Here is a 27352-nt window from a genome sequence, read left to right on the forward strand (position 1 = left end):
AGGGATGCAGAGGATCTGTTAAACTATTCTCTTAGGTTTTTAAACCATAACGTTCTTCTTCAACCTGGTCCACCTTCTTCCGTCTACCTTGCTTTGTATTATTAAATTAAATATATTATATCTCTCTGGGTGTCGCATAACATGGCCAAAATATTCAAGTTTGCGATTTTTAATTATTCCGACGACTTTCGTAACTTTTCCCATCCGATGCAAAACAACTTCGTTACGAACTCTATTCACCCAACTTATTCGTAGGATTCTCTGATAGATCCAGATTTCAAAGGCTTCCAGTTTCTTGAGAAGTCTATCCGTTAAAGTCCAACCTTCGACACCGTACAAAAAGAGTAGAGAACATATAACATCACACTAACCTAATTTTCAGACTCAAAGTAATATTGTTTCCACATAACAGTTTCTTCATCTTAAAGAATACAGCTCTGGCATTCTCTACATGTATTCTAATTCCTTTGCTCATGTCCCAGTTCTCATTTAGATTACAACCAAGATAGGTGATACTGTTAGTTCTCTCCAGTTGTTCACCATTCATAAGCTGTTACCACTTCCGGTTGTATTGGCGTTTTACTGACAACCATCACCTTTACCTTTGCGGTGTTTAGCCTGAATCCGTATTTATCAACCGTGGTAATCCTATTAGATGTTGAAGTTCTTCGTAACTGCTTGCAATTAACACCGTGTCATCCGCGTATATCAAATTATTAATATTGACGGCATTCATTTTGATACCACATTGAACATTATCCACTGCTTTATTGAAAACGAACTCAGAATAGATGTTAAAAATATTAGTGGGGACAAAATGAAGATGTATATTGCTTCCAATGTGCAATAAGATCGTTAGCTTGAGTGAACACACATCTATGACTCAAAGAGCTATTGTCAAGGTGTTTGGTGTAAATTTGGGAGCTGTAAACAAAGATGTTAACGCAAAAAAAGATACTGACATGATTGAGGTGAATAGAGAAAACAAATGTGGAAGTCAGATAAAGATAAAGGCCAAAATTGAAACTATTTTAATATGGGAAAGTAAATTACACCGTAGGTAAGGATGGAAGGAAACAATAAAAAAGAAAAAAACAGCTGGCTGACCTATGAAAATACACCATTGGGCAAAAATATGGTGTAGAACTGTTACAGATTGCAGAAAAGTGTTGTTATGATTTAAAAGTGATTTTTATTACACCGGCTCATATTGATTAAAAATTTCAGCATTACTTGATGATGTTCCGGGGTTGGTTTTTTTATCAAGGTATCGAATTCTTCTAGTAGATAGAACACATGACGAAATCGTGAAAATATAGAAAATACCTAGAATATAGATTGAAAACTGAACTAAAAAATTTGATTGACAACATTTAAGAAGATTTTCAACCACCCATGTCATGTGTGCGAAGTTACGATGAAATATTTCAAGGAAAGAAGCATAATGTACCTCGAATAGATAGAGAACTCATTGAAAATATGTGTTCTTTATGTAAAAGCTAGTTTTTAATGCAGATATGGTTTCAAGGCTAGTAAATATCTGAAAAATCTTTAAAAACGTGTTAATTCTATGTATGTAAAACCAGGTTCAAGTTCAATTAACTTCCTGTTCCGGCTCAGACCCCTTATTGAAACAATATTCTAAATAAACAACATCCGCATTGTAGGCCATTAAGTAGCTACAACCATTTGTAGCATCAAAAACCTCGGAATTAGACAAATATTTCATGGTTCAGTTTGGAAATCAATGGGAATCAAATCTGTGGTATAAAGCAAATTGGACAGTAGTTCAAAACCAAATTCTTGTGATAAAAAGAATTTGATAAAAAACAGATTGATAAAAAAATCTTTATCCGAAATAACTGTGTTTAGCAAGGTATTTATCACACAACTCTCGTAACTGTCGTCACATTTCCGTTGTTGGCAAGTTTCAAATTTGGCACCAAAACCCGAAATCAGTCAAAAAATGATAACGAAAAAACTTATATACCTAAATACAAATGTTAAAAAAAAGTAATAAAATGTGTCATTTGTTTTGTTTACGCAAGCAATATTTATTAAGAGGATCGGTACGTATTTTCGGCTGCAATGCTATTCAAATGGGGATTCATTTTTTTCGAATCCTGAGAAAACTAATAAGTATTTTTGAAAAATTTAAACGCAGAATGAAAGATTACGTTATTGGCGAGGGCCGAAAGTCCCTGAGAACTTCTATAATATTTATTTTAATAAGTTACAGGGGTGAAAAACTAAGAGAAAATTTAGTGTGATTTTTAATTTCAAATATCTCATTCAAAATAAACTTTTTATTTATTCTAAGGGACTTTCGGCCCTCGGTAATAATTTAGTCTTTCATTCTGCGTTTAAATTTTTCAAAAATATTTATTGGTTTTTTCAGGATTCGAAAAAAATGAACACAATGCCGTGGTAATATTTTCCAAATATATCTTTGTCTTACAACGCACTCAGCCGAATATAATATTGTCAGTCAGACACTGACAATCAGTGACAATTTTAAATATTTGACATTGCATCGGGAATATTTGCATCGGGAATATTTTGTGTTATTGATTAAATATTATTGATATATAGTTTATTTGGTAAATAATTGATTTAAGACGTGAATTTAATAAAAAGTTATTTATTGTGTATTATTTGTGGAAGATCCAAGCAGAGAATACATCAGGATAATATATTCTGTGATCCAAGTATTTTGTTGTTAAAGATGTTCAAAATTGTAAGCGTTCCATAACAATATATTATTAAAAAATCACTTTAACACTTTTCCTCTTTTCTAGATTGAGTATTAGTTTTTGTTTAATTTTTTTTTTAATTTTTGTTTAAAAAATTATCACATTTATTATCTGAATTAATAATTTGCAATTATAAAAATAACAGTTATCCAAGAACATTCAAAAGCCATCTCTTTAAATTAATGATGATATTTTCAAGTAGAATGACATTCTAGTAATGTTTACATATCCATACCAGTGTGAATTTTACTGCACGTAATATGCAGTGTAAAGACAGAAAAAGTAGGGATACACGTAAAATATTTGCGAATTATGTACTCATAGCCTTAACTACGTTATATTTATATAGGATACATAACAAAAAATAAATAAATAACTAATGTTTACCTTCGTCTCTCCAACTGTTCGTCGGTTAGCGTGTAATCCTCAGTATCTTGTTCGTCGGTTTCACCGGCCTCGCTTTCTTCTTCTTCCTGCTGCGAAGATTCTCCACTTTCATCTTCGGGGAATAACAGCATACCACCTAAATAAGCGTTCACAAATTACGACAAAACAAACTGTACAAGAATATAGATTTATAATGCATGCAAAACCAATAATATAATAATAATGTTTATTTAGGAATAATAACAAAGATTTACAAAAAAATAAAAAGCATAATGAGTACTAAATACACATAAAAACTCACTGAAGTTGTGCTACCTTGTATATGTATTACTAGTATATACAGGGTGAGGCAGATAAACGGCCTATTAAAAATATCTCGAGAACTAAACGCAACAGAATCATGAAAATTGGAATGAAGGGGTTTTGAAGACTGATCTATTTAATGAGATTTGAAGAGATGAATTTGCTATGCTTATAACCAACCTTCATTAGTGGAGTCGGCACTAGAAGGGAATTTAATTCTCGTTACAAGGAATTCATTGGATCATAATGCAGCCATAGTGCAGCCAAAAAACACAAACCAAGGGGCTATCGCAAAGAATATATCCCTGGCTGGGCAGAAAATAGCGAGGAATTATATCAGAGCTTTCTTGAAACTAGCGACCAAGAAATAGCGGATGAACTACTTTACAGCCTAGACGCAGCTAGAAACAAAAAGTGGACCGAAACAGTAGAAAGTCTAAACTTCCAGAAATCAAGCAGACAGGCATGGTCATTATTAAGAAAATTAGGGAGTGGTGTCCGTACGAAACGCCGAGAGGCAGCCGTAAAGCCAGAGGCCGTAGCATCACATCCAGGGCACCAAAGGATAAAGCACACACCATCTACGTAAAGAGAGAACTTAAAACTTTAAAACATGTAGCCACAGAAACGGAGCATTCCCTCCCCTTCACCAGCGAAGACATATCAGAGGCTCTTAAAGACGTTAAGCCAGCAAAAACACCAGGATTTGATAATATTCACCCTGAATTCCTAATAAATTGTGGCAAGTATACAAAAGTTTGGCTGGCTCGATTTTTCACAGACATCATGGAAACTGGAAATATTCCACAAGAACTAAAGCGCTCTAAGATAATAGCCATACTAAACCCAGGCAAACCCGCCGACAACCTAAAAAACTACAGACCAATTGCGCTTCTCTCTGCCATCTACAAACTATTAGAGAGGCTTATATTACATAATAGAATCAGCACAGAACTGTTCCAGGTGATACCAGTCGAACAAGCAGGTTTTCGACCAGAACGAAGCTGCGCGGACCAGGTAATGTCACTCACCACCTACATCTAAGCGGGTTTCCAAAGACTTAAAACTTCAGCGGCATTTATTGATCTCTCGGCAGCTTACGGTACAGTATGGAGAGAGGGCCTCATATACAAAATTATCCGTGCAATCCCCTGTAAACCAATAGCACGCCTAATAGATAGCATGCTCAATGACCGAATGTTTCAAGTAGTGATGGGCACAGACATCAGCCCACCAAAGAAACTCAAGAATGGCCTACCACAGGGGTCAGTGCTCTCTCCACTACTATTTAGCTTATACTTAGCAGATATGCCGGAAACACAATCAAGAAAGTTCGGATACGCCGATGACTGAACCCTCACTACACGATGCAGAACACTAGAAACGTCTGAAGAAGTTCTGACGGCAGACATATATATTGGGCAAATATTTTCGCAAGTGGCGACTTCAACCAAATGCATCCAAAACAGAAGTTAGTTGCTTTCACCTGAACAATAAACTTGCTGGAAAGGAACTCAAAATACGGTTTGAAAATACCACACTTACCCACAACAAAACACCTAAGTATCTGGGCGTAACACTAGACAGAACGCTATCATTTAAAGAACATCTAACAAAAACTGCCCAAAAGTTGAGTACAAGAAATAACATCATACAGAAGCTCTGCGGTACCACCTGGGGAGCATCGGCTTCCACTCTCCGCTCTACTGCCTTAGCCCTTGTTTTCTCGACCGCTGAATATTGTGCTCCAGTTTGGCTACACAGCCCACACGTAAAAAAGGTCGACACTCAGCTGCACAGCACTATGAGGATGATAGCTGGTACAATTAAATCAACTCCCACCCAATGGTTTCCAGTATTAAGTCACATCCCACCTCCACATTTTACGACGAGTTGACGCACTTACACGTGAATACAAAAAGATCATGAACAATATAAATCTGCCGATCCACCAAGATACCGAGGGTGCACGAAATACCCGTCTCCGCTCTAGAAAACCACCAATAAAATCGGCAAGAATGATACATGAGGAGTTCAACATCACGAATGCATGGTCCCAAGAATGGAACGCATGGCAAAATAACATGCCCTGCATTACCCACAAGCCACCAGGTTTTGTTCTTCCACGTAAAACATGGTCCACTCTAAATAGGATCCGAACCAGACATGGCAGATGTGCATACATGCTACATAAACGGGGAAAGAACCTGTCTCCTCAATGTGACTGTGGGGAGAATCAAACCATTGACATTATTGAAGAGTGTCCCTCAAGATCCTACAATGGTAGCCCTGAAGACTTCCTGTTTGCAACTTCAGAGTCTATTGATTATATTAATACAATTAATGTTTGTTTGTACCTATTTAAAGTTTGTCATATGCCTATATTACTAGTGTTTGTAATTTTGTTCTAAATGTGTTGTAATTGCCATACGATAAATAAATAAATTGGATTATAGATCTATATTATATAATCTAAGAAAGAAGAATACGAAAAATTAAAGTTTATAATATTCAAATGTGTTTATTCAGAGAGCAAGACTAGCATGGGCAAGATTTGGAAAACTTAGTTGGATACTTAAGAACCGCAAAATACCCCAATACTTGAGGAGCACAGTGTTCAACCAGTACATCCTTCCTATCATGACATATGGATGTCAAACCTGGACCCTAACCAAGGCAAATATGACACAACAGAACGAGCAATGGAAAGAGCAATGTTAGGTATACGACTGTCAGATAAAATGAGGAACGACTTTTTTTGTTTTTTTTTATTGGCTTTAGGATTAGACCATGCGGCCAGAAACAAAGTAAATAGTACATACATAAACATAATATATCTTATCTAAACTATCTAATTATTAATCTAATTTAAGGTTATCTAAGTCTGACCGACCTTTTTGTTAAGAATAGATATAATAAATATTTTATTTTCAAAGTGAATTTTTGCTAAATTAATCTTAATAAAAATTTTGGGATAAGGACAAGGGTCACACTTTTCTCATTCATTAGACAAGGCGAAAACGGCGGGTTCGAAGGGAAAAATATTCCCATGAGATTTTGTTGCATAATTACATTCGTGAGATATCCCAGAATAAGGTTCAAGAAGTCGCCCAAGTGAAAAGTGGGCCAATTTTTTTTTAACAATTTTTTTTAATCAAATTGCAAGAATCAATATTTTTGGCCCGAACAATTTTTTCTTTAATTTTATGGACCATTCTGGACAAAAAAGGTCTCTTATAATTTTTCTCTAAAATTGATCGTTTTCGACTTATAAGCAATTTAAAATTGAAAAAAAACGAAAAATGGCGATTTTCAAGGCTTAATAACTCGGATAAAAGTTATTATTATGAAAGTCAATATATGACTAAAACAAAGTTTGAAGCCCCCCCTACAAGATCCTGAAGAAATTTTTGTCATTATTTTATTACTAAGCTGTCATTTTTAAGTAATAATAATAAGCGTTATGCACGTGTGCGGGGCTGTAAATGCTGAGTGCGAGAGAGAAGCTATTCCAGCAGTCCAATTGTGCATCTTACTCGCACTCACATTTACTGCAGCGTCAATAGGATACAACCACTCATTGTTATTAATTAAAAATAACAGCTTAGTAGTAAATTAATGACACAGATTTCTTCAGGATCATGTAACGGCGACTTTAAACTTTGATTTAGTCACTTTCTGACTTTCAAAATAATAATTTTTGACCGAGTTATTAAGCCTTAAAAATGGCCATTTTCGCGTTTTTCAAATTTTAACTTGCTTGTAACTCGAAAAAGATCAACTTTAGAGAAAAATTATAAGAGATCTTTTTTGTCCAGAATGGTCCAAAAAACCTAAAAAAAAATAGTCCCGGCCAAAATATTGATTTTTGCAATTTGATTAAAAAAAAATTGTTAAAAAAAAATTGGCTCACTTTTCTCGTGGGCGACTTCTTGAACCTTATTCTGGGATGTCTCACGAATGTGATTATGCAAAAATATCTCATGGGAATATTTTTCCCAACGAACCCGCCGTTTCCGCCTTGTCTACATGGGTTTTTCTTTTTTCTTAATAATTATTGATTAAGTATATACCCAACCCAAACGGTAAGGCAGGCATGTAGGCAATCAAAAGGAAAGACATTTAAGGTTACAAGCCTAATCTAGTCATTCTATAACTTAATTTTACAGTCATATAGGAAAAACAAAATAAAATCAAAAATACGTTTATCACTCAGTGCCAAAAGATACATAACATTATAGGGACCGTAAACGTTTAAACTTCTTAAATTTTTTGTAAGAATGTCCGACTGATGTGTGTACTTCTTACAATTAAAAAATATATGATCCAAGTCCGCCGTTTCATTGCAAATATCACAAAGATTGTTATCAATTATTTTTATTTTGTATAAATGTGCCGGATAGCAAGCATGTCCAAATTTCATCCGAGCTATGGTTGTTATGGAACTTCTCGGATAATCGTAATTTTTAAACCAGTAATTTTTTCGAATATCGGGTTCTAGTAATGTATATCTTGTGCCTTTTGTCAAAATAAAATGTTTGTATTGTTTAGACCATTTTTTATATAAATTATCCTTAGCAATATTTATTCTCTCATCTAATGTTAATAAGGGTGTAACATCTTCTCCCAACTGTATGCTTTCTTTAGCGGCTTTATCAACTTGTTCATTGAATATGATACCTGAGTGTGCTTTCACCCACACAAAAATAAATTTTCTAGTTTTTTGCATTTGAGAGAGCCAAGTTTTTATTTTGGCTATGTAAGGATGACTATATGCGGAGTTGATTTGTAAATGTGATTGTAAACTATTTAAAACCGAAAGTGAATCAGAAAAAATTATGGAGTATGAAATGTTATTTTCCATTATATATTCTATAGCTTTCAAAATAGCAAACGCTTCTGCTGTAAAAATGCATGTTTTTCTACTCAATTTAAATCTGCGTTGTACTTGCAGTGGGACAATAAACGCCGCACCTGTGCCATAAGGATCTTTTGATGCATCTGTGTAAATAGCAATATACATTTGATATTTGAGGAACGACTTGGTAAGATCAAAAACAAAAGTCGAGGACATAACAACAATAGTTGCCAAACTTAAATGGAGTGTCGCAGGTCACACTGCTAAACAAAAAGACCAACGTTGGAATGCAGCAATACAACATTGGAGACCTTACCAAAGAAAACGACCAAGAGGAAGACCACAGATGAGATGGGTTGATGATATTAAAAGAATAGCCGGAACAAATTGGAAATATGTTGCTCAGGATGGATACCGATGGAAGGAGTTGGGAGAGGCCTATGTCCAAACGTGGACGATAGAAGGCTAAGAAGAATAAGAGTAATCCTTACCAGTATCAGAGCCAGCAGTGGCTCCGGTCTGCACAGATCGCTGCGCCGAAGCGGCGTCTTGGTTGCTGTGGTTGTCGTCGCTGTCTGATTCGGTCTCGGCCAATAGATCGAGCTCTGGGTCGCTCTCTTCGCCTTGCAGGCGATTTTCCTGCTGATCGGCGGTCGCCTCCTGCGATTCGTTTTCGTTTAGCGAAGATTGCCGAACGGCAATCGGTAGTTCTCGGTCCGCCGGCGTGTCGTCGTGTTCCGATGCGTTATCTTCGTCGTTATCGATGGCCATACCTGTACGACAAACAAAAATAAAACAACGGGAAATAGCTCTAACACAATAGTTAATATTTCTGTCTAATATTATATTATTGTAGTAAACACAATATGAGTAAGGAAAATTATTTTGGAGAGTAAAAAAAAACCTGTATAGTTGAAACGGAAATCGGCCAGAATGCGCAACAAAGTGGCGTTATCAAAGTTTGGTATAAATCTTTAAGAAATTCGATTAGCGGGTTTAAAGATAAGACATCCCGTTAATCATTTTAAATTAGTCATTTTAGAAATTACAGTAAAAACTTACGATATCAGTACAATTAAAATATTTAGACAAATATTACGTAAGAGAAATTAAACTTTTTTTTTCTACTTTTAACGACAAAAAAAAGCAAGTTCATTAACGTGACCGAATTCAAAATTATGTTGCACATCATATTTGAAACATTATTTGGTTGAAGAGCTATTCCAGGTCAAATCAACACACTTTGAATTAATTTTTTTCCTGACCTATTTAGATTTTGTTCAAATTTAGATTATTCATAGTGGATGATTAGGTGAAGAAAAATACAAAATTTTAAATTTTTATGTAAGGCCTTTTCCGAAATATGGTTATGTAAAGTTTTCCAAAAAGGTCCAAAACACCGCGACAATACTCGTACTTTATTGGAATGGTTGTAGAAGCTGACCTGATTGAGCTAGAATGCTGGGAGAGGTGTCATTTTGCAGCATTTTTAAAACTCTTTACAGTGATATATACAGCATGATGCTACGATAAACAAGTTTTTCTCAAGCAAAAAAAATATATATTTTGATTACGTTTTTTTCCAAAAAGTACATAATTTAAAATTTTCATAATATTCCTACAAGGTACTATTGTTAATAACATATAAAAATTTTATCATGGGATGGTGATGGGTTCAACATAAAAAAAATAAATTTCACACATACAGTATAGTGCAAATGAAAGGAATAAATTTATGATATCGCAAGTTGGCAACTTTAAGAAAAAATCCCGAAACAGGTCAATTTTTATTTTTAAATTATAATTTTTTGGCACATGTATCATACTAGTGACGTCATCCACCTGGGCGTAATGACGTAATCGATTATTCTTTAAATGAGACTATAGGTCGTGTGTTAGCTCATTTGAAAGGGTATTCAATTCTCTATTCAGTAATAGAAACAATAATATAATTATTTATACAAGGTGGCAAAAACTTTTTTTAATTAAATTAATTGACCAAAAAGAAGAATGTATGTAATTTATTTAATTTAAAATATATTTTACTGTTGCCAGAAACAGATAAATTACATACATTCTTCTTTTTTGTCAATTAATTTAATTAAATACAACTTTTTGCCACCCTGTATAAATAATTATGTTATTATTTATATTACTGAAAAGAGAATTTAATAACATTTCAAATGAGCAAACACACGGCCTATAGTCTACTAAAATCATCACGCCCAGATGGATGATGTCACTAGTATGATACATATGCCAAAAAATTACAATTTAAAAATAAAAATCGACCTGTTTCGGAATTTTTCCTTAAATTTGCCAACTTGAGACATTACGAATTTATTCCTTTCATGTGCACCATACTGTATGTGTGAAATTTATTTTTTTATGTTGAACCCATCACCATCCCATGATAAAAATTTTATATGTTATATGTTATATGTTATAAATTATGTACTTTTTGGAAAAAAACTTAACTAATCAAAATATATTTTTTTGTTTGAGAAATACTTGTTTATCGGAGCATCATGCTGTATATATCACTGTAAAGAGTTTTAAAAATGCTGCAAAATGACACTTCTCCCAGCATTCTAGCTCAATTAGGTCAGCTTCTACAACCATTCCAATAAAGTATTGTCGCGGTGTTTTGGACCTTTTTCTAAAACTTTACATAACCATATTTCGGAAACGGCTCGAGATAAAAATCTAAAATTTTGTATTTTTGTTTCTCTTATTAGCCACTGTGAGTATTCCAAATTATAACCAAATCTGAAGAGGGGGCGGAAATTAGGTTTGTTGAGTCGATATGGAATGACCCTGAAACATCTCATTTTTGTTGGTAAAAAAACATATTGATTTGTCTGGACTAAATTACGGTTACGTTGATATTCTAGAAGACTTGGTATTCACACAATATTCCACAATTTTGTTAGGTATATTCGGTTTAAATTTTCTAGCCGATTTCCGAGCCTACTATATCTATATCGTATCTGTACTCACTTTCTCCGTCATTGATGTCATTCAACAGGTCGTTTCTGCTGGCTACGGCCCTTCTGACGGCTTCCGCTAAGAAGGGAAAGTTATCTGAAGACTGAGAATTGCTAATGGATCTGGAGCCGCTGTTCGCCGACGATGGAGCCAAAGGATCCACTAGGAACAATTCTTCGGAACACTAGAAAACAACAAAATAAGTCTTGGGAGGTCAAACATATGAAAATAACGTCAAGTTTTCGTCGTGCTCTCGTATTTACAGTCCAAATTCTCAAATGAACATGCTTCCGCTGTAGCAAAATAAAGAACCAGAAGACTGAGTTGCTTTTTGAGAATTTGGACTGAGTCACGGTACACAGAGAACCGGTATGTTCGCACGCATGGAAGGCGAACGCGTGACGTCATATGGGAACCTTAATTTTCATCCGGCAATGCTAAATGAAGCGGCAATATTGTTTGAATTTTAAAATTATGTACCTATCATTGCCTTTTAAATAAGAAATTGTATTGTATATTCTTTTTACTGTCATTTTCCAATGTGCATTTAATTTAAACATGAATTTCCGTTGAAAAATAAAGACTTTAGGTATCTGTTGTTCAATAAACATTCACCATAGTATATTAAAAAAATAAAACAGAAATAATATAAACATTCACTTTACTGCTGGGTCTGTAAAAATGTTTCACATAAAATTGTGTCTACTTACTGTTATTCTAGATTGTTGAAAAATATTTGACTAAAAATAAAAATTTAACCACAAATCAATTAAGAAATTTGAAGTTTTAGATGAATAGAACCAATTACTTGATGACTTTCAAGTTTTATTTACAAAATAGAAAAATGTTGATTTTAAGTTAAACCAGGTTAGAAATCTAAAAATTTCAAGTGCGAACATTTTATTAGACTGTAATATACATACATATACAGAGTGGGCCAAAGAAAACAGTCCACCTCGATATTTGGCAGTATTTATTAGATTTTAAGGAAATAACAAAGCAGGTCGATTTTTGATCTAAGTGGGACACATTTTTACGGTACATACATTTGTCAACCCCCTCCCTTCCACTCCCCTCACCCCTTATTTTTAAATAGGGAATAGGGGTCGTGTGCTAGCTCATTTAAAAGGTTACTCGATTCTCTATTCAGTAATATAAACATAAACATAATTATTTATACAGGGTGTTCAAGAAAAAAATATTTTAATTAAATTAATTGACACAAATAGAAGAATGTATGTAATTTATTTAATTCAGAATACATTCTACTGCTACCACAAAACAGAAAAAAATGTTTTTTGATAAATAAACATTGCTCTTCGCTTAATTTCAATATTCAAGCTGCCACCCATCTGCCTCTTGGTAGGTTGAATATTGAATTTAAGCGAAAAACAACATTTATTTATCAAATAAACATTTTTCTCTGTTTTCTGTCAGTAGTAGAATGTATTTTGATTTAAATAAATTGTATACATTCTTCTTTTTGTGTCAATTAATTTAATTCAAAATAATTTTTCTCGGACACCCTGTATAAATAATTATGTCAATGTTAATATTACTGAATAAAGAATTTAATAACATTTCAAATGAGGTAGCACACGACCCGTATTCCCTATTTAAAAATAAGGGGTGGGGGAAATGGAAGGGAGGGTGTTGACAAATGACAGATGTATGTACCGTAAAAATGTATGCCCCTTAGATTAAAAATCGACCTGTTTCTTCATTTCCTTAAAATCTAATAAATACTGCCAAATATCGAGGTGGACTGTTTTCCTTGGCCCACTCTGTATATGTATGTATAAAATGTTCACACTTTAAATTTTTAGATTCTTAACCTGGTTTAACTTTAAATCAATTATGTATATTAATACTATGTACAGTCGGAAAAATGAACGAATACCCATGAACGAACATATAAAACACGCTGTATTTTCCTGTCACCGTGTCACACAAAAAATTGCCCAATACAACGCAAATACATGTAATAATAATTATTACATGTACTTGCGCTGGCCAATTTTTTGTGTGACACGGTGACAGGAAAATACAGAGTGTTTTATATGTTCGTTCATAGGTATTCTTTCATTTATCCTACTGTATAATACATATTATGTATATTATTAAAAAAACAAATTTGCGGGAAAAGTTTTATTAATAATATTAGAATTAGTATCTATTAATAAAATCATTTTTTAAAATTAGAAAATTTAGATATCTTTTTGTCAAGGGATCTCTGGCAGTTTTTAAAACTTTTTTCTGTTAATATCCCTCATTCTAATATATGTTCGTATTCTGCACATGCATAATATCACCTCAAATGGCATTATAGTTTCGGTTTTAATAAATTACTATAAAACTAATAGTTCTATTATAATAGTTTTAAAAATACACAGTTATGCTAATAAACAACAATTTGTAACTAAAATAATATAGAATTACTTCAATCGTTAACAGCTTAATTAATATTTTAAAACCGCCTCAATCTATTGACTTTCAACGCCACCACATACGAAATAATGCATCCAAACAATAAGCAAATATCTTTTAGGTTCCCACGTGACGTGCTGCGCGACCGAAACCAAATTTAGCGACGACAATCGGCATACCGGTTCTCTGTGTACCGTGGACTGAGTTACGATGTAGTACAGTAGAACCCCGATAAGTCGGCCTCCGATAACCCGGAAGTCCGGCTAACCGGATCGATTTTCATCAGATAAAATAAAAATGTTTTCACTTTGAGTTTTTTTTACCAAGAAATAAACAATAATGTATACAACTGTACGTAATTTAGATGTACTGGGCATAAGTATTTCATTTTTTTGGCAATTATAATTAAGTTTATCTGGAAGAGTTCCGTATTTTATTAGTTTTTACCATATTCTCCGGCTTACCTCGGATTTTCGATAACCCGGATCGGCCGCGGTCCCGATTAATCCGACTTATCGAGGTTCCACTGTACGTTCTTTAAAGGTAAAATATTGCAAAACCTCTAAATTTTAAAGAACCGCTTGGATTGGCATTATATTTGGCATACACATAGCTAACAAGTCAAAGAAAAAAAGTGATATTGTGCCGATGTGTGCTTTTGCCCTGGGGTGACTTTCACCCCCTCTTAAGGGTGAAAAAATATATGTCCAAAATAAGTCCGGAAATGGATAAACTGACTATTTTTAAGTAACTTTTATTCTATAGAGCTTTTTCGCCAAGTCAACACGGCCAAGTCAATATGTTCATTTTTCAACAAAATAACCACATTTTTAGACGGTTTTCCGCATATACATAACTCAAAAAGTAAGTATTTGGTCGAAAAAAAAATTCTTATAAAAAATATAGAACGTAAAAACGTAAAAAACATGGTGTATATATTAGGTCACTATACCTAGCAGAAGCAGAGTTATAGCTAATGAAAAATAGGTTCATATTCGTCAAATTCCAAATCGAATATTTTAACGTGCCATAACCAAAAAACGAAGCACTGTTTTCAGGAAAACTCATTTTAACTCTTTAAAGAGTTTAAAAAATGCTTATTTTTCTTTTTTAAAAAAAATTTTTAGCATCAAAAGTAAACAAGTTACGCTCAAAATAAAGTTGGTCTCTTTTTTTCGTAAGAAATCGGGAAAATCACCCCCTAATTAGCATTTCAAATGAACTTAATTGTTACCACTTTACAAGTTTTTTACTCGCGTATGTATGAATCATATGATCTGTAAGTTTCATCAGTTCAGGGTCCTTATTTTTGAAAGAGCTGTAGTTAAAAGGGCTTGAACAAGTCACTTATCACGAGTGTATGCAAATTTAGAAACACCGAATCTTAACCAATTTTTATCTTATAGAAAAACAAAAAAATACAAAGTATTCAGAAAAGTAAAGCCGACTTATTTTACTGTTTAAGATTTTTGGTATCTCTAACAATTTTTAAGTTATTCTGAAAAAAAGCATTTTTTTCAAAATTAAAATTTTTGAAAATTTTACTTTAAAACCAAATTTTTTTAAAAATAAGCATTTTGAATGGATGAAACTTACAGATCATATAAACAGTAAAGTAATTTGTGAAGTGGTAACGATTAATTTTATTTAAGCTGCTAATTGGGGGGTGATCTTCCTGATTCTTTTTTGCCGAAACAAAAGGGACGAACTTTATTTTGAGCTTAACTTGTTTACATTTATTGATGCTAGAATTTTTTTATAAAAACAGAAATAAATCTTTTTTTAAACACTTTAAAAAAGATGTAATGTGTTTTCCCCAAGAATGCTTCATTATTTGGATATTTCACATTGAATTATTCTATTTGGAATTTTTCGAAAATGAACCTATTTTTCATTAGCTATAACTCTGCTTTTGCTAGGTATAGAGACCTAATATATACACCGTGTTTTTTTCACTTTTTTATAGGCTATAGTTTTGCTAAGAAAATCCGTCTAAAAACGTGGTTATTTTGATGAAAAATGAACATATTCACTTGCAAATAACTCGAAAAGTATTGATTTGGTGAAAAAACTCTATAGAACAAAAGTTGCTTAAAATTAGTACTCAACCCTTAAAGCAACCCCAATATACTAACCCAGCTTCCACCTCATTAAATCAAACCGAATGGAAAACAGTCGAAAACTCCAACAAAAGACATCGAACTAGTCCAGACAAAAGAATTGTAAAGCAAACAAAAATAAACGATTACTAGCTTAACTCGCCGACTACCACTTCTAACAGATTCGAGGCACTAAATAGCGAGTCAAAAGATGATGAAATAAATGACAATGAAAGCACAAGTGAAAAAGAGAAAATAACCAAACCGCCTCCAATATTTATTAAGGGGGTTAAACACATACCCCCACTTATCGAATTACTAAACCAAATTGCTGAAAATAATTACGAATTAAAAGTTCTTAGCTCCGATCAAGTTAAACTTCAGCCAAAATCTGCTGACTACTATAGTACAATAACAAAAGCCCTATCGGAAAAAAGACAGAGTTTCATACTTATCAAATAAAAAACGAGCGCAGTTTCAGGGTTGTTCTTAAGAACATGCATTACTCGATGGACAAAAATCTTATAAAAAAGGAAATAGAAGAGAAAGGCCACACTGTTAGAAACATTTGGAACATCAAACACCCTAAAACTAAAGATCAGCTATCACTATTTTTCGTCGACTTGGAACCTTCTGATAATAATAGAAATATATATGACATTGAGTTCTTATTAAACCATAAGATTAAAATTGAACCACCGTACCAGAAAAGAGAGATACCACAATGTTCTAGATGTCAACGATACGGACATACCAAATCATACTGCCACCTTAGACCACGATGTGTAAAGTGCACAGGGGATCATGCAACAGAGCAATGCACTAATAAAGAAAGAAGTGCCAACGTCAAGTGTGTACTCTGCGAGGGAGACCACCCAGCAAACTACAAAGGTTGCAGGGTATACAAGGAGCTACAAACGAAAAAATTCCCAACGATTAGACCCAGGCCTAGCATGCCAATTAATCATGCACAACATGTCCAAGCAGGAGTTACCTACGCCCAAATCGTTAATAACTCACAACAAATTACGAATAGTAATACAAACCAAACAGAAGTAATTACTACCAATACTCCCGCCTCAAATGACATGGCTGAACTAAAGAATATGTTAAAAGTCCTGATGGAACAAATGGGTACACTGTTAAACCTTCTCACCACCGTCGTCACTAAATTAACAAAATGATCAAATTCTTGAAAATAGCTATTTGGAATGCCAACGGGCTAACAAATCATGCTCAAGAAGTTAAAGCTTTTATACTAATACACAACATCGACATAATGTTAATATCTGAAACACACTTTACAAATAGAAGCTATCTGAGAATTCCCAACTATGCAATATATAACACCAAACATCCAGATGGCACTGCACATGGAGGAACTGCAATCATAATTAAGTCATCTATAAAACACCACGAGTTAAATAAGTTTAAAAGAGACTATATACAAGCAACAAGTATTAGTATAGAAGACTGGAACGGTCCTTTAACAGTAACTGCAATATATAGTCCACCACGACATACTATAGCCAAAAATCAATACCAAGAATTCTTCAACACACTTGGAAACAGGTTTCTAGCAGGCGGCGATTATAACGCAAAACACACTCACTGGGGATCCAGGCTAATAACTCCGAAAGGTAGGCAATTATACATGGCAATGGAAACCAACAACCTTAAATACATATCTACTGGCGAACCCACATACTGGCCCACAGACACAAACAAAATTCCAGATTTGGTTGATTTCTGTGTGACTAAAGGAATACCACTTGAATCCCAGACAGCACAATCTTGTTTCGATCTTTCCTCCGACCACTCTCCTGTCTTGGTCATGATATCTACGAATATCCTCGAAACACAACCTCCACCATATCTAAGTAGTAAATATACCAATTGGATTAAATTCCGGGCTATCCTTGATGAGAGACTGGACCTAAACATCCCACTAAAATCGGATGGCGAAATTGACGAAGCAGTAAATCAATTAAGTAGGATAATTCAGGAAGCTGGCTGGCAGTCAACACCTAAACAACAAAGAACAATCATACACAAAGATTTACCCAACGAAATAAAAGAAAAAATCGCAGAAAAAAGAAGACTAAGGAAAGTATGGCAAAGAACCCGTGCACCCCAGGATAAAAATAGATTAAACCAAGCTACAGCGCGACTAAAAACTTTGTTAAACAACAATAAAAACAACGACATAAAACGATATCTACAAAATCTATCTGCTACGGAAACCTCCGAATACTCGCTATGGAAGGCAACACGAAAGATTAACAGACCACAACTCTCTAATCCGCCTATCCGGGCCAGTAACGGACGATGGGCTAAAAGTAACAACGAAAAAGCTACAGTCTTTGCCAAATACCTGGAGGAAGTGTTCCAACCACATGCCCAAAACAACAACTCTGATGCAGAAGATAATATTCAATTGTATTTAGAATATCCATACCAACTAGAAGCACCGTTGGAGAAATTCACAGCCAAACAAGTTTTCAACAAAATCCAAACAGATATGAATCCGAAAAAGTCCCCAGGGTTCGACTTAATCACTGCAAGAATTTTAAAAGAACTTCCCAAGAAAGGCGTGCAATATTTGACACACATTTTTAACGCAATCTTAAGAACTGGTTACTATCCCCTTTTGTGGAAAGTGGCACAAATCATCTTAATACCCAAACCAGGCAAGCCTGTAGAAGAAGTTAAGTCCTATAGACCTATCAGTCTACTTTCAGTGATGTCAAAGGTTTTTGAAAAACTCTTACTAGACAGATTACAGCCAATCCTCGTGGAAAAGCAGCTAATACCCAACCACCAGTTTGGATTTAGACAACAACATGCTACCACCGAGCAAATTCATCGAGTCTGCAATTCCATAAACAAAGCCTTAGAAGAGAAGCAATACTGCTCTGCAGACTTTTTGGATGTCTCGCAGGCTTTTGATAAAGTCTGGCACACTGGCTTGCTATACAAAATAAGAAAAGTCCTTCCTCTCAACTACTTTCTAATCCTCAAGTCCTATCTCTCCGACCGCCATTTCCTTGTAAAAGTTAAAGATCAGTGCACTAACTTATATCCAATCAACGCTGGAGTACCTCAGGGTAGTGTCCTTGGACCAGTTCTCTACCTACTCTACACAGCAGATCTTCCTACAAGCCAAAACATCATCACAGCCACATATGCAGATGACACAGCAATCATTGCAGCTCACTCAAACCCGTACATCGCCTCGCAACTGCTCCAGACAAATCTCGACAGTATAAATATCTGGTTACAAACATGGCGATTTAAAGTAAACGAAAGCAAGTCAGTACATATAACGTTCACTAATCGAAAAGATACGTGCCCAACCGTCTCAATAAATAATCAAGTACTACAACAAAAGGATGACGTAAAATACCTAGGTATGCACTTGGACCGCAGATTAACGTGGAAGAAACACATATTCACGAAAAGAAAACAGTTGGGTCTGAAACTCAATAAAATGTACTGGCTGATAGGAAAAAGGTCACAACTGAGTTTGTACAATAAAATTTTAGTATACAAGGCAGTGATTAAGCCAATATGGAGCTATGGTATCCAACTGTGGGGATCTGCGTCGAGATCCAATATCGACATCCTGGAGAGAATCCAATCGAAAACCTTGCGCATTATCACAAATGCACCGTGGTACATGCCCAATGAACACATCAATCGTGATCTCCAAATGAAGACTGTCAAAGAAGAAATTGCCAGTTACGCCCAAAAATACGACATCCGACTACAAAACCACCCCAACAGGCTAGCGAAGAACCTAATGAGACCCCAGGCAAACAGAAGGCTAAAGCGCCACACTCCAAGCGATCTACGAACAAGATTTTAAATTTTAAATTTTCAAAAATATTTTATTTATTATAGAGTTTTATTTATAGGGTTTTATTTATTAGTCACAAATAATTTTGTTAAGTACTAAAATTATGATTTTATAGGTTATTGTCACTGGACAGTCTCCTGCAAGTCTCTTTTAATTGTTAAACAATTTACTTATTGTAATCATTATTACAGATTGTAAATAAATGGGATGTTAAAAAAAAAAAAAAAAATTAGTTAGTTTACCCATTTCGGGACTTGCCTTGGACATATATTTTTTCACCCCCGAGATGGGGTGAAACTCACCCCAGGGCAAAAGCACACATCGACACCTTATCACTTTTTTTCTTTGACATGTTAGCTATGCGTATGCCAAATTTCATGTCAATCCAAGTGGTTCTTTACAATGTACAGCAAAAACCGTTAAAGAATGTACTAATGTGCATCTACTTACATTTAGTATATCATTGGGTGAAGTGGCCAAAGGAAACGGAGCTGTAGGTCTGGCGACTCCCAACCTCACTGGAGCGATCAATGAATCAGCAGTCTCGCACAATTCTTCAATGGACAACTTCGACAAGGAACTAAAAACTCTTTTGCATTTGTTCGGCAGGTTTTGCCCGATACGCAGGCGTTTGTTGGTGCTCGGAGCCATTTCAATGCTGAATATGACGAAAATCCTTACGACGGACCTAACGAATCTCCTAGCCACCAAGTGCGCCGTTTCTTTCAATTTGGGATCGGGATTCTTCATTTCTTTGATGATGGTTTCTAGTAACACATCTAAAACCATTTGGCACTTGACGAAGAAGCAGTGAGTGAATTTGTCTAATAGCGTAGTTCCCGTTTGGCCAGTGACGTACGGTTGATCCTCGTACTGCCCCTCTTTGGTTTCATTGGCTCCAGACATGATCATGCTCTTAACGGCTTTCCAGTCTCCCAAGAGGCACTCCAGAGCCCTGCGGCTGAATCGCGGGGGTTCCAAGTCGTGTTCGGGCATGTCAGATTCAACTGAAAAATAAACCGAGTATCATTGGATAGTTTTAAACAGATCCATGTATAGAAAGACGATGATCAAGAGTCTTAAAATATATATTTACCCCAATTTTCCACAGAGACACTCCAGAAGACTCCAGCTGCAACAAATTTTAGAAAGAGTTATGAAATCGAAGTCAGTGAGTAATCCATACAATCTGAATGCGACCCCAGTATATGAATCAATCTTCAAGAATAAGAGTCTGGAGAAATTAGGAAAATTTTGAAAGATGCACTGAAGATATTCTAAAACGAACGCTACCGATTTGCTTGAAGAAAAAAGTTTACAACCAATGCATACTGCCGGTAATAACGTATGGTTCCGAAAAAATAACTTTGACTGAAAATTCTGCAAATAAATTGAGAATAACCCAAAGAAAAATGGAATGAGCAATGTTGGTAATAACAAGAAGAGATATGGTACCAAATAGGATAGTGAGAGAGGACTAAAGTGATGTCATAGAAAAAAATTGCACAAGCCAAATGGAGATGGGCTGGACACGTAGCACGTTGAAATGATAATAGGTGGACCAAAAGACTCGTAGAATGGAGACCTAGAGAAGAAAAAGACACCGAGGTAAACCACCAAAAAGATGGATGGATGACTTGAGAAAAACAGTGGGAAATTGGATAAAGAAGAAGGATACCTATATTCAACAGTGGATGCAAGAGGTTGAGGAATGATGATGATGATGCAAGAGGTTGAGGAATGATGATGATGATGCACTGAAGTTAACCACGATATTTAATTCTCGTAATATTGATAGTGGAGCCATCTGAACATTAAACTCAAATTTTATTATCAACTTGGTATGGAAAGGCTTATGAAACGGAACCTAAGATGGCAAAGCCAAACTCATACTGGAAAAGAAATCAAAGAGGTAGTGGATAAGCCAGTAGAACAGGTTAAAAAATTCGCCATTCAAGGGACTGAACTCATTTTAGAATCAATGCAATAGATTTTGTGAAAACCAGATATTCTTCGATCAGTGGTTTCTTCGTACTGATACATTATTTTGCGGTCTTACAGACCGTGATCTGGAATTATTTCTTCTCGCTCCTGCTAACAGAATCTGTTGTGATAATGCTGCTGCAGGTGCAGACGAAACGCAGGAAGAAATAATTCCAGATCGAGGTATATAAGACCGCAATAGAATGTATATGAAAACGGACTATATTCCTTTATAAGTAGTTTCTTCGTGGTGATACATTGTTTCCGGTCTTACAGACCGCTATCTGAAATGAGTTCTTCACGATGCTGTTAACAGTTACTAAATGAATGTCACGGCGGTGGTCGAACATCTTGTGATTATGCGTCAATCGCGGATGAAACATCGGGAAATAATATTTCACGACATAATCACGATCTGTAAGACCAGCAAACGATGTATGATTACAGGATAGCGATCATGAAAGCCGATATTTTTTTGACAAGTCGTTTCTTCGTCAACGCATCTTTATTATGCAGTATTTGCATTGCTAGGTGAAGAATTCGTCAATATGGAAACAGCTGTTGTGTGTAAATAAAAAAATAAACTCAAAAAAATCCAAAAATAATAGTATTCTATCGCTTTTTTCTAATAATTTGTAAAAGTACTTACTGTCTGATGATGGCGTTTTGTTTCTAGAATTGGATGATGCAGTTCTGGATCGTGAATTCCTAAACTGTCTCTGCTCCTGGTTTTGTCTTCCCACCGTTTGCACCAAAAACAGCAGAATACTCTCACCCCTCGAATTGGGCAAGCACACCAAGTTTGTCTCTTTGACGAGTCTCGTCAGCAGCTCGTATCTGACCGTCTGGTTGCCCATTATCAAAGCTTTGCATTTACACTTCTCCCAGCAATCGCAGTAAGCCGTAGGGGAAGTTCTCTTCAGCTTACAATCGTGTCCTTTGTGGCACACTCTGGCGCATTCGGTACAGCAGCAAAGTGTGCCGGTCAGACCGCAAGTTCTGCATTCAAAAATGTCCTGGTTGATGTGTTCAGCACCTAAAATTATCGTTGATAACATATGCCACAATAGCCCGATCAAAGAACAATCTGACCAAAAAAAAATAAAGGAAGGATGAAAATTTGGGAATAGGTACTTGAAATTGTCTATTATTATAAAAGAAAAAGTTTACAATTCTACATCCCCTCCATTTTACAAAAATGGAGGGGAATCCCCCTCTCGAAGGTGAAAAATATACATTCAAAATAAGTCCGGAATTTAATCAAATGACTAATTCTAAGCACTTTTGTTCTAGAGTTTTTTCCCTAAGTCAATACTTTTCGACTTATTTGCAAGTGAATAACAGTTTAACAGAAAAAAATATGTTTTTGGACGGTTTTTCGGAGATAACTCAAAAAGTAAGTATTTCAGCGAAAAAAATATTCCTAGCAAAAATATAGCTTATAAAAAACTGAAAAAAATGGTGTATGCTTGAGGTCTGTAGACCCAGTAGAAGCAGAGTTGTAGCTAATAATTAAAAGTAGGTTCTTCTTCATCAAATTCCAAATCGAATATTTCAATGTGAAATAATCCAAAAACGGAGCACTTTTCGGGGAAAATTCATTTTAACTTTTTTAAAGTGTTTAAAAGCAGGTTTATTTTTGTTTTTTAAAAAAACTTGTAACGTTAAAAGTAGGTGAGTTACGCTCAAAATACTGTTGGTCCCTTTTATTTTTTGGTAAAAAAATCGCGAAAATCACCCCCTAATTAGCATCACAAATAAATTTTATCATTACCACTTCACAAGTTACTTTGTTTATGTATTATTTATATGATCTGTAAGTTTCATCGGTTCAAAGTGCTTATTTTTGAAAAAGCTGTAATTAAAATGGCTTGAACGAGTAACTAATCCCGAGTTTAGGCAAATTTTGAACAGCCCTAGAATAACCAATTTTTGTCTAACAAGAAAACAAAAAAGCAAAAATATTCAGAAAAGCAAAACGTACATTTTGTTACTCTTTAAGATTTTTGGTATGTATTATTAATAATTTTTAAGTTAATTCCATGAACAATTCCATTTTTTTTTCAAAATAAAAGAAAATGTTTTATTTTAAACCCAATTTTTTTCAAAAATGAGCAATTTGAACCAATGAAACTTATAATAGATAATATAAACAATACATAAGTAAAGTAACTTGTGAAGCGCTAACGATTAATTTTATTTGTGAAGCTAATTAGGGGGTGATTTTCGCTATTTTTGTACCAAAAAATAAAAGGGTCCAACAATATTTTGAGCATAACTCACTTATTTTAATGTTGGAAGTTTTTTTAAAAAACAAAAATAAACCTTTTATTAATTACTTTAAAAAAGTTGTAAGGCATTTTCCCCGAAAAGTGCTGTTTTTTGGTTATTTCACATTGAAATATTCGATTTGGAATTTGACGAACAAGAACCTACTTTTCATTAGCTACAACTCTGCTTCTATTCGCGGTGTGCAAGTACTTGGAAGGGATACGTGAAACGATCGTGGGCGAATAGCGGAGAAATATTGCAACTTTCTTAAATAATTCATTTTGTCAATTGAAATTGTCAAATTGACGTACATTGTACATTTCATATCTATTGTCATTGAAGAAGAAAAATTATATGTTGCTCCACAATATTGATATGATATGCAATTATTATGTAAAGATAAATTTAATTAATTGTATTTTGCTTGCAGTACTGCATTTTAATAGCTAATTTTATTTACTACATACAATTGTTTACGTTTTAATAACATAACCTGAATCTTATTTTTTCTTCTTATTATTTTTTTGGGCTATGGTCTTGACAATTATCCAGTAACCAGGACTAATATAATTGGCCAATATAATTAAAAGTGCGAATAAAGTTGCAGAGCGTAGAAATAGGTGTCGCTTTGCCGAACTTGCACGGTCCCAATTGGGTCTGCAGACCTCACTCGTACACCATTTTTTATAGGCTATATTTTTACTAAGAATATTTTTTTCACTAGAATACTTACTTTTTAAGTTATCTGCGAAAAACCGTCCAAAAACATGTTTTTTTTTTTGTTAAAAATGAACAGTCACTCACAAATTAACTCGAAAAGTATTGACTTAGTGAAAAACTCTATAGAACAAAAGTTGCTTAGAATTAGTAATTTTATCCAATTCCGGGCCCACTTTGAACGTATATTTTTTCACTCCCGAGAAAATATTTTTCACCCCGTATTTCCCAATTTTTGTAAAATGGAGGGGGTGTAGAATTGTAAACTTTCTCTTATATAATAATAGACAATTTCAACTACCTATTCCCAAATTTTCATCCTTCCTTTATTTTTTTGGAGGTTTTCGTAAAATTTTGTATTCCCTGATCGGGCTACAAAGAGGTAATAGAAGAAACTGACCTGTCCATGTAAAACTGCAAGTGTCGTTGCAACAGAGCACATGAAGGGGAGACTGATCTGGATTGGAGCCTTTGGGAAATATCATTTCTTCGCGTTCTTGAGCCGTGCCCAATTTAATGATCTTTTCGAATAGTTCTAGAGCTGCTGGATAACTTCTAGAGGATACGGCTAGCATGAAAGGTGTCTGTCCTTGGGCATCCCTAAATATATAACAAGATGACGTGTTTATAAAAGTAACAAGAGCTACAAATCTTTTATATCAGAAATCATTAACAAATATTGATGCTACTTACTTGGCGCATAGCATTTCGATTAAATGTGGTTCCATAACGGAAGAATCATAGAGAAGGGCGTGCAGGATCTGCATGGCATTCGATCTTCTCTCAACGGGATCTATGACCATATTGTTCGATGGTGGATTAGGATTGTTACTTCCTTTGTTAGCGGCGCTACTGCCCAAACTCATTATACTATCCTCGTCTCCCGAAGTCACATCGAACGACTCTGGAGGCCAAGTAGGACCAGGAATCTGTTCTTCTTGCACAAAAGTGGGTTGCTCTGAAATTTCGCGTTTGTCTTTAGTAAAATCGGCCGTGGGAACACACGTTTAAATATTATTACCTGTTTCGGGGTCTTTGTTAGAAGTAGGAGTGCACATGTTGACGACAGCATGGAAAATGTTTCTGTTGCCATCGCATCTTTCGCTCAAAAACGATTTGGTTGTGACGTTATGCGATTCTAGAAGAAATGCGCAAATAAATTGTGGTCAAATTGTTACACTCGGTCCGGCGAGTCTTTGCATAAATGCGACATTATTTAATTTATACAAATTAAATCAAAACTTTGTTTATCCGAAATGTACAAAACAGTAAAGCTAATTCATTTCATAATCATGTGAATGTGACATCAGTGATTCTCAGTTCGTGTTTAGGCAAGGTTTAGAAACAAGAGAAGCAATAGTAGCAATACTGGTGCCGATCCAAAATTGTTACGATCAGAGGATGTTCCTATGCTTTTTAGATAACGAAAAAGCGTTTGATCGTGTCCAACACAAGTTAATGCAGATCCTCAAGAAACTTGATGTAGACCAAAAAGACATAAGCTGCATTGAAAACTTATACTGGCATTAACCGGCACAATTAAAAATAGACAATTCTATATCCTAACCCATACATATAAAAAGGAGTGTCCGACAGGGATGTGTGCTTTCTCCTCTTTTATTTAAAATTTATTCTGAAGCCACATTTCAGGAGTCTTTGGAAGATGCAGAGATGGGAATCAAAGTGAATGGAGTATTGATCAACAACATACGAAATGCTGATGATGGTGTCTTAATTTGTGATAACATAGTCTATCTTCAACAACTTGTAATCTGAGAATACAGTAAGCGAATGAGATTAGGGATTAATACCAATAAGACCAAATTCATGATCATCTCCAGAAACTTGGATGCACTTGAAAACTCCACCATAACAATGAATATCCATTGAAAGAGTGAACAAATTTAAACATCTGGGAATGTGTCTTTTTGAAGACGGCATCGGACAGAAAAGTAAAATGTCGCATTGAGCAAGTTCGACAAATTTACGTAAAATTCAGGAAGGTACTGACCTGTTCAGAATTTGATCTTCAACTGAGACTAAAGTTTCCTAAGCTGCTATATGGCGTAGAGGGCTCGACATTAAAAACGAGGGATATAAACAGATTGGAAGCTTTCGAGACGTGGCTTTATCGACGTATCCTAGTTGCAAATATAGATGTCCTCAAAAGAATCAACCAAGAACGCCTACTTTTCGAAACCATCAAGAAAAGCAAAACCATCTGGGTCACATCATGCGAAATGAAAAATACCAGTTCCTCCAACTTATATTCGAGAGTAAAATTGAAGACAAGAGAGGAGGTTGTATACAACAGAATGTTAAATTTTATAGAAGAATACAATTTATTAACTCCAAACCAACACAGATTTAAACCAAAAAAGTCGACATTCACGGCTGCATGCAGCTTGTTTGAGCGTATTTATGATTAATTAGATAGTAGAAACCACGTGGCAGGATTATTTTTTGATCTATACGAGCTTTTGACTGCTTAGACATAATATTTATTCGCAATAAATTATATAACGTTGGTTTTAGAGGGATATTTCTAGAATGGGTAATAAATTTCTTAAGTGACAGGAAGAGTGTTGTTAAAATTAAAGAATCAAGCTCAGAACCATACACGACAAATAAAGGAGTACCACAGGGATCCGTGCTGGGACCATTAATATTCCTAATTTTTATTAACGATCTACCAGATCACATAAGG

The 27352-nt window shown here is 34.8% G+C and overlaps 1 protein-coding gene across 3 annotated transcripts in view; it reads right to left on the reverse strand.

Annotated features, from left to right (window-relative positions):
- Window positions 1-27352, reverse strand: part of LOC114325347 (E3 ubiquitin-protein ligase UBR5) — a 69269-nt gene that overhangs the window by 22601 nt on the left and 19316 nt on the right. For 2 of the 3 annotated variants that reach the window (XM_028273418.2, XM_028273411.2), the window contains exons 13-20: window positions 25667-25783; window positions 25339-25603; window positions 25046-25245; window positions 22307-22693; window positions 20125-20681; window positions 11302-11473; window positions 8793-9074; window positions 3141-3276 (exon numbers count right to left, since the gene is read on the reverse strand). In XM_028273418.2, the coding sequence (XP_028129219.1) occupies window positions 3141-3276; window positions 8793-9074; window positions 11302-11473; window positions 20125-20681; window positions 22307-22693; window positions 25046-25245; window positions 25339-25603; window positions 25667-25783 (2116 nt within the window). Of the gene's footprint in view, window positions 1-3140; window positions 3277-8792; window positions 9075-11301; window positions 11474-20124; window positions 20682-20770; window positions 20807-22306; window positions 22694-25045; window positions 25246-25338; window positions 25604-25666; window positions 25784-27352 lie in introns of all 3 variants that reach the window. The other variant, XM_028273407.2, reaches the window with a different exon arrangement.

Source organism: Diabrotica virgifera, chromosome 4, assembly GCF_917563875.1.
Source record: "Diabrotica virgifera virgifera chromosome 4, PGI_DIABVI_V3a".
Taxonomy (NCBI): Eukaryota; Metazoa; Arthropoda; class Insecta; order Coleoptera; family Chrysomelidae; genus Diabrotica; species Diabrotica virgifera.